At 39.6% G+C, this 9,092-nt stretch overlaps 1 protein-coding gene across 1 annotated transcript in view; it reads right to left on the bottom strand.

Moving 5' to 3' along the window:
- Positions 1-339: 339 nt before the first annotated feature.
- APP (amyloid beta precursor protein) overlaps positions 340-9,092 on the bottom strand; it is a 193,833-nt gene continuing 185,080 nt past the window's right edge. The window contains exons 15-17 of the mRNA XM_084201337.1: positions 6,799-6,899; positions 3,202-3,348; positions 340-1,580 (exon numbers count right to left, since the gene is read on the bottom strand). Coding sequence (XP_084057463.1) covers positions 1,479-1,580; positions 3,202-3,348; positions 6,799-6,899 — 350 coding nt within the window. The 3' untranslated portion in view covers positions 340-1,478. The remainder of the gene's footprint in view (positions 1,581-3,201; positions 3,349-6,798; positions 6,900-9,092) is intronic.

Below are 9,092 nucleotides of genomic sequence, written 5' to 3'. Positions count from 1 at the left end.
GGTTATGTATCCCTGCTCACCAATGGCTTAGCCCTCTTCCTGCAGAAAACAATTCCTGGTGCTGCTGTCCAACCCTCCTGGGCACTCGCTGTGAGGCAGCAGAACCAAGCTGGATGCAGTCTGGGAGGCTCCTCCTCGCCTTCATCAGTGTAGCACATTGCAAGGCATGGATCTTGCCAGAAAGCCAGCAGAGGTGTGGGGAGGAGAGGGAAGAACTTGCTGGTAAATCACAGCAGGGGATGGCCAGGAAAGCGGGAGGTTGGTTCGCCATCCACGCCATGCTCCTCTGCATGAGCAAGGGGGGCTGGCTGGCACAGAAACGCACTACTACAACAGGGCTCCTCCAGGAATGTATTTATTTACATTAAAACACTGTTATACAAACCGAAATAAAAGAAAAGGAAGAAAGGAAAAGACATCTCAGAGGGTAGCTGTGCCGAAGATGGCACTTCCCACTTCCTGCCCTGTCTCACTGCTGCCTTCCTTCTGCTCCAGTCCAACTGTCAGCGCCACAATCTCTGTAGGATCCCAACTCTCTCTCAGCGTGAACGCCCTTGTATGCTGTTTGAATGGCTTTCAGAACTCTTTGTTTTCTGCCTCCAAAGAAAACTCTTGCCCACACATTCTTTTCTTAATTTATTTATGTAACACAGTGTAGAAAGCTATCAATTCATAAGCAATGGCTCTGTACAATCATCCTGCAGAGGACCCCTGTTAACTTTTGGCCAGCAGGCACTTCGTCCCCCAGAAGTGCTCACAATTAACAGGGACTCTTTTTAATAATTTTTTTAAGATCAAAAAGATACATGGAAAAGAAAATAAAGTTTACCTTTCAATGCCTAAAGTGTGCACATAAAACAGGCACAACAAAACAAATGTGTATTCTCATGATTTCTACATCACTAATACAGCAGGAGCAACAATCCGTACAATAAAATGCAGTTGCAGAGAAAAAGAATTTCAATAACTCGTCTGAAATACTTTTAAAAAATGTTGGTTTACTTTAAAATGCATAGTGATCAGAAAAAAATGCTCAGCAAAGAGAAGCAGCTAAACCCCACAGACACAGAAAGCATCCCCCATCAATTCTTAAAGCATGTTTCAACTAGGACCTAATTTTTGTCACAAATCACAAGAATAATATACAACTGGCTAAGGAGCTACATGATAAATAATTGGGAAAGAGAATCTATCCATGCACTAGTTAAATACAGCTAACCTCTTTACAGTACACAAAAAACATTCATTAATAATGTAGTGTAAAGACTGAAATGTAAAGAGAAAGAGAGAGAAAATACATTACCGATTTTATTAATTCAAGTTCAGGCATCTACTTGTGTTACAGCACAGCTGTCAAAAGGCGAGAATGAGTAAATAATAAAGCAGAGTGTTTTTCTTTCTTTCCACATTATAACTGAACACCAATGGGCAGTGAAGCAATTATTCTTCCATTCAACTCATGAGGCTGCTATGATGTCCTAGTTCTGCATCTGTTCAAAGAACTTGTACGTGGGATTTTCGTAGCCATTTTGCTGCATCTTGGAAAGGTGGCGCTCCTCTGGTGTCACTGCAGCATCGACCTGCCAGGAGAGGGGACAACTGGGGTCACATCCCTGCTTAATTCACAGCATGCCCCTGTGCCTTTTAATTTTCCTATTAAGCTGTAGTTTGTTGTTGTTGTTTTCTTTTTTAAAAATTTATACACACTATAAAAGAACTGTGATTCCTATCCGCATATCTTTGCCTGAGAGCCCCTAATTTCAAAATTATAGTAATTCAAAGGGAGTAGGTTTACATTTTCCTTTCTGAGAGAGGCTCCTGCCTTCCTTAGCAGACACCTGTCTTCCAAACCAAGACATACTGCAATAATGGCATGTCTACATTCAATGTCTGATCTGAGGTTTGGCCTAACAAGGTTCCTGTCTTTTCCATTATTACTAAATTCACCCAAAGGAGTCTCTGGTGGCACAACTGTTGGCAGCAAACATCCAGATATCCACCAGCTTCAATTTTCTACAAAATAGGCTGACAGCTATCACATCAGAAGCTAAAGTTGAGATTCCTGTTTGCTATTTTCTGCCTCTTGGACCAAAATTCTGCACAGGTTTCTATCTGTGCAAATCACCCCACACTGTTGGTGATCTTCTGACCATGTCTCTTTGGAAAGTTTCAAACCACATGGATAACCACAGTGTGTACACAAGGATGCACAAGCATAGGCTTAGGACAAAGGCTTACACAAATAATTCTTAAGACCCTTTGTAATCCCAGACAGTGGAATAAATCATGTGTGTCTCTGGCAAGAACAAAGCAAGGTTCATTTGACTAAAAGATTAAACCAACATAAACTATGGACTTGATCAAGACTTCAGTTTCAATCAAAAATGTCAAATACCAATTCTAAAAGGCAAAACTAAACAAGTGTCTCAAATGCTTACTAATACAAGTGCTATCTGCAAACCAGACACTCACACAGCAAACTAAACAGGAAGAAAAAGAGTTACATGAACCCCATCCAGTTCTCATAATGAAGTCTTTCTAGTTACAGAGATCTTATCATAAAGCCATGAAATAGATAAAATATTTTAAATTACTGTAAATTGACCACAAACCTCCTTGGCAGACTGAGAAGAGACAAAGATTTTAATCTTGAAAATCTTATATAAGAGTCTTACATACTATTTGTTTCTCAAAATGATGAGTTTCAGATTAGCCATAAATCCAAAATTGTCTGTGGCAACAAAAAAAATCTTGTTTAGAGAACAGAGAACAACAAAATACCCGTCTAGGGCAAAATCCTTGCAGTGCACAGCACAAGCTATGGGAGGGCCAGTCTCAAACATGACAGCTAAATAAAAAAATTGCTGTATGATTTCCCAACAGTAAAAGCAGATTTTTCCTCTTGCGCAGTGTCTTCTCCTTGGCTGCTGTCAAATTTCTTATAAAATGAACTTTCACATTATTAAGTGATTGGTCTGGAATAGTTGCAAAAGAAAGTTTTGTGGTTTTACACCCACTTTAACATGGTTTACATTGTGCTTGCATTTACTAAATAAAGCAAATTGATTCCCCACTGCTGGATGTAGCAATGCCAACATAGCTAAAACCACAGATTCTTCCCTCATAAATTAATATTTATACAGCAGTGTGTTGACTGTGTTGCACAGGTGACACCAGCTGTGCTTGGAAGTCTTTTCTTACCTCCACAACCCCATGATGAATAGATGTGTACTGCTTCTTCTTCAGCATCACCAAAGTAATGACAATCACTGTTGCTATGACAACACCTCCCACCATTAGTCCAATGACAGCACCTTTATTTGAGCCCACATCTTCAGCAAAGAACACCTACAAAAGAAATATAAAGGAAGATGCTACTAAAAAGCTCACTGAACATTTGACTAACCTGCTAAGCTGCCACAGCAATATAAAGGCTATTGAAGCATCAGTAATTCAATGGCACTGCAGGACTTGGGAATTACTCAATCCTGGATTGCTGTGCCACAAAGCTCTGGAAGCTGGAGAGGAGCAATCTGGGACATGTATGGCCTGTGGTGTGGCAGTGCTGTGCTAAAAGGGGGACTCAGCTCCATGTTCAGCTTCACACAGGTCTTGGATAGTAGCTCCCTTTTTTATTTTCAGAATGCTTATCATGAGTGTGGTCATAAATTCACATCTGTGTGGCCTGTTTGGACTATGATGCATTTTTTCTATAAAAGAGTAGTGAAGGACCTGTGAGCTACAGTGAAACCTGCACACAACCAGCTGGGAGAGAATTCTCACACCAAAGGAGATGAGCCAACAAAAGCTATCACTGATTTACGTGACCACGAAGGAGTGCTTCAAGATTTTGCAGGGTAAAGAGAATAAGCTGTATCTGCATGATGTACTTCTGTGAGACCTAGGAGGTTATAGCTGTGTGGAAACCAGAGAAAATCCACTTGAATTTTATACACTGAAAAGGCAAAACAGAGGACAGCAAGATGCTTTACTGTGCACGTAATAAATTGGGCTTTTACAAGCAGAAGCAGGTATAAAAAATGGGTGATTGCCTTCATTGCCTTGCTCCATATTCAAAGAATACATAGGATTATTTCACATCTGAGCACACACTACAATTCTTTTGTCTGCATGCCAATAGCAGGCTATTTTAATTATTATAATTATTATATTATATATATTATAGAATTATTATTGTTGTTGTTATTGTTATTATTATTGTTTTAAACCAAAATGGGCAAAAATAATGAGAGAATAAATGACATTCACAGAATCATATGACTATCTCATGCTGAAAGAATAAATACTTTGACAAGTATTCAACAAAAGTGTAGAGGGAAGCAAGAAACCAGCTGAGAATTACACTGAGCTGTGTAGCATTTGCACTCTTTAATAAACACAACCTTCATCAGAAAGGTATTAAAGTATGCAGTATAAATATTTATATTGTACCTAGTCACAAGCAAGAAATGTGTTATAAGAAAGCAAAAAATTTACTAGAAAGTACAAACAATGAATAGTGTTGGCATAAACTGGTGCAAAGTAGTAATTTCTTCCATGAATTTTACCTGCCTAGGACTGAAATTCTGTTACTGTACTATTTCAGGAGCACTGTGAAATACCCCAGCTAATATACATGGGCAAGAGAGGAAGGCCTTAAGCACTCTGAACCATGAAAATCAACTTAATGTACAGTTCAAACACAAACCTCCATAAAGGAGAAAATAAATGCAACTTCAACCCAATTCAGAGGTCTGCGTGAAAAATCCAACGTGCAGCTGAATTCCAAGAAATATCCTTAGGAGACTGTTTCAGGAAATTCTACTATGGGATAGAATGGGTGCACAGATCAAAGTGTCTTCTGCTCCCTGCTTTCAAATTAATGCTAAATGTAGAGGGGCACTGGACAGGACAGGGTGTGTGGCAGGGGAGCAAGGCCTTGTGAGCATCAGTCCAGTACTTGCTCAGCAATTCCAGAATCCCTGCTCAGTCTCAAGTGAAAAGATAAGCTAGAAGACAGCTCACTAATTTTTTAATAGTGGTTGTACCAATCAGTAAAAGGCATGGCAAAAGCCACTGTGAAGAGCCAGAAAGGTCCCATTTTAAGCATGAACAGGGACTGCAATGCCCTCCCCATCAGCCACCACAGTATGGGGAGTTCCCAGCACCTAATTCCTTGAGATGGTATCAAACCACTTACACACCAAAGGGTGCTGCTGAAAACTATGACAACCAGTAACTACTGTGTCTAGCACATGTTCCTGCAAATTCCTTCCCTTCTACACCCTGCACAGGTTTGCTCCATTGGCATGTTTAACCCGTCTGAGCTAAGCCCATCAGACCTTCCCAAATTAGTGCTAATGCATTTTGGATTAACTCATCAAATTGGTAATTCTCAGTTCTTGGCATCAAAGAGATGGCAGAATATCCTTTCACAGAGTGATTGTCTAGTTTAAATGCAAATTTAAGTCCCATGTTAATTTTGATTTTCAGTACTACTAAGCTTTAAAAATTTATTAAGGAAAAAAGCTTTCAAGTTTAGTATCAGGATATTGAAAGCTATGGAACTGAAACCTAATCACATAATATACCCTTACAAAGAAGAAACAGAACAGGTTTATAGTCAACATTGCTGTCTGGGTTCTTCATTGCTTATTAAGTGACCAAAAAAAAGCTTTTAGAAGATCCTTTTCTTACCTACAGTGATTTTGGTTGTCATTTTTATACTCACAAAAGCACACTTAAAACGAGGAACAATATTTCGCTCCCACCTGCCTTTCCCCTGTTAATCATAATTTCATATACCTTAAGGAACAAAACACACAGATACAGCCAGCCACAAACTAAAATTAAGCCCAGTGGGGAATCTCCTGTTACCCCAAGCAGCCATTCTTGTGAAAGGCTATGCTCCATGCACACACCACTACCATCAGTTTGGATGGGAAAGCACTCAATTCCTGAAATGGTGTCATTCTATTTCTTGCTGCACTGTGCTATGCGTCTCAAACTCTTTTTCTTTAAACTCAGCATTTTCCATCCTCTGTATCCCTTGTATGATACAGACAGACTGTGAGACAGATGGACTGTGGGACAAGTACTGTCCATATAAGCACATCCAGTGGCATGGTAGTGTGTCACTGTCATATTTTCTGGAAAAATCCCTTCACCAGGATTCTTCTCCTGCGAAACTGAGAAGCCTCAGAGAAAAATGAAAACAGTGATTGCTTCTCCTGTGTTTTGCTGCTTTGGAATGTGGTTGGAGATTGTTAATCCAACAGGTGGTTGTTTGATTGGTTTCAGGTGAATTAGTTTCACTTAATGACCAATCAGTGCCAAGCTGTGTCAGGACTCTGAGGAGTCAGTCACAAATTTTTAATTAGTATCTTGTTAAGCCTGCTGTCTGTATCCTTTCTCTATTCTTTAGTATAGTATTGTTTAATATAATATAGTATCATAAAATAACAAATTAGCCTTCCAAGAACATGGAGTCAGAATCATCAATTCCTCCTTTGTCCTGGGGACCCCAAAAATACCACAGTAGTGCAAGGACAGGAAGTGTCAGAACTTCCTCTCATGTGAGGCTCAATGACTTTCCATCCTTTTTAGTGACACTGTTCCAGGTTTACTCTCATCGAAGGGAGAACCAGAAAAATCATAATCTTTTCACATGCTAACTTTTGGTTGGCACTTAGAGTGTCCCCATCACTCAAGCAAAACATGGCCATAAGTGACTCACTAGTTCAGGATTGAATCAGCGTCTCAAAATGCATGCATGGGAAGCACTGCTGCATCACTCACCAGCTTTTGATGATGAACTTCGTATCCTGAGTCATGCCGAAACTCTGCATCCATCTTCACCTCAGATATCTCTTCTGTCTTAACATTGGTCAACCCAGAACCTGCATTGCACCACAAAGACAATTCATTAAATTCAGGTTCAGGAAGATTCTGTTTAACCCCATTGCTGGAGAGCAGAAGGCAGCAGTGCCATTCACATGGAGGAGGTGTGATGCAATGTGAAAAGGAACTGGGAGGAAAGTGAGGTACATCTGGTGTTTTAGTCCCACTGAGGTGACACAGAATGAGCTAGTAAAGTTTCTCCTCTGTTAAAACGATCCTTAGTCCTCAGCAGCCATATCAGTACAGGCATTAAAGGCTTCCAGCATGAAACACTGCATGAACAAAGCTGTGAGGGACCAACAGAGCCCTCCTGAATTGGCTCACAGGCTGCATACAGATCTGCTCTGACAGCCTCTTTAGCAACGTCAAGAAAATTTGTTGTTTAAGCCAAAATCTTCCTTCTCCCTCAGCTCAGGCTGCTGTGAGAAAAAACCAAAATACTCATGGTGTGAGATATCTTACTTTCTTGCTTCCTGTGAGTCTGTACCTTTTCCACAAACATGCACAAGTAACTAAAATGTTTATGGAGTTTACAGAGTTTTCAGATTTCATACTGCTCAGAATTAATGATTCTTCTTGTCTTCTCTCTGAAAGATGGTAACTGTCTCTCTGTTAAAAACATGCAGAAAAGCAAGTGACTACAGTTCATAACATTTACAACTGTACACAGTTTACAGTCCTGCTCTCTTATGGGTATGAAGAGAAGATGCTGCACTCGTCTAGCTGGAAAGAAGACCAAAATTTCCTCCTGGAAAATAGCCTTAGGAGAATGAGAGGTGAATCTTCTATAAGTCTATGAATCCTGAAGAGCTGGCTCTGGCTTAGAGAGATTGTATGGATATTCATGGAGCTGATTGTTTTCCTTCTCAGTACCCCAATGTACACAACATTTGTATTTCTTGGAGGTAAAACGCTGCAGAAGAATGGTGTTTATGAGATGTAATTTCGTCCCTCTACTGAATATACTAAAAACAAACCAGCTCATATTCCTTGTTTGTGTTTATTTCAGTATTTTCTCACTCCCAATTTCTCTCTCCAAGGCTTAAATCTTAGAATCTTGTGCTGAACTCAAGTTTTGATTAAGAGGAAGAACCTCTTTTGAAATTCTCAACACTACTGACTGCTCCTGTGCTCCACTATCTCGCTGGACTCTCAATAATAATTCCTTAAGAATTCCATGTGCCAATGGCTCAGCTCCACAGCCTAAAACAGCACTCAATCCAATAATTTTTTTTATTGCCTTCAAATGTGCAATTTCTTTTTTCATTAAATGGTGGTTTATTTTTGAATTATGAACTAGCAAGAATAGATCTTCCTTCTCTGGACTGTACAGATAACCCACTCTACGGTTCTGATCTTTATTTTCAGAGGAAAACATGCAAAGGAAAAAACAAGAATTATTCTCATGCTATAAAGTATTTATGGTTATTATTTTTTTTGTTTGTTTGAAGAGTCTAACTGCCCCAAAAATTTGACCTTACTTTTTTTTTTTTTTTTTTAAGGAATGAAACACTTCAACCCCTCAAATCTAATAAGTTTCTGATTTTTGATGCTTCATAACAGTACTGACACAAATGTATTATGACATTTATGGGAGACTATTTTTAAATGCATGAACTGTAAAGTTCCTAAGGAATTGCAGTCTGAAAACAAACAATGATATTCTGTCAAAGAAATGCAGGAGGAAGTGGAGCTGCAGGAAATAAAGCCCATGTGGTACCTGAAAACAGGTTTAACTTTCTATCCTTGAGCAGCTGTGGCTAGTTTTCCAAATTAAGAGCACAGTTTACTCTCTTTTGTGCATCATCTCAAAGTACCTCCTACACCTGCATCAATGGGAAATGAGGAAAAGCATGCTGAAGACTGAAATGTTGTGTTTTATGGCTTAAATATTTTTACAAATACTACTGCCTATTTTAGCAAAACTGTATAACAAAAACTGCACCGAAGACTCCTGAGCGAGGCCCTGGGCTGTAAATTGCTTTGGGGTAATTGATAAAGTGACACTGTTCTCAGGTCTGGTTTGGGAAGAATACTTTTACAGGAGGATTAAGCACCTTCAGGGGTGGAGGCTAGAGCCCCAGGCTTATCTGCTGCAAGGCTTGTGCAGAGCCCTACATCAAAGGGAGCATGGGGAGAGGTTTTTTTGTGTGACAAAAATTCTCTAATCAGAGGCAGTGAACACCCATCCT

The sequence above is a fragment of the Fringilla coelebs genome (genome assembly GCF_963513975.1).
Source record: "Fringilla coelebs genome assembly, chromosome: 2".
In the NCBI taxonomy this organism is placed as follows: Eukaryota; Metazoa; Chordata; class Aves; order Passeriformes; family Fringillidae; genus Fringilla; species Fringilla coelebs.
This window is presented reverse-complemented; position numbering and strand designations above follow the sequence as displayed.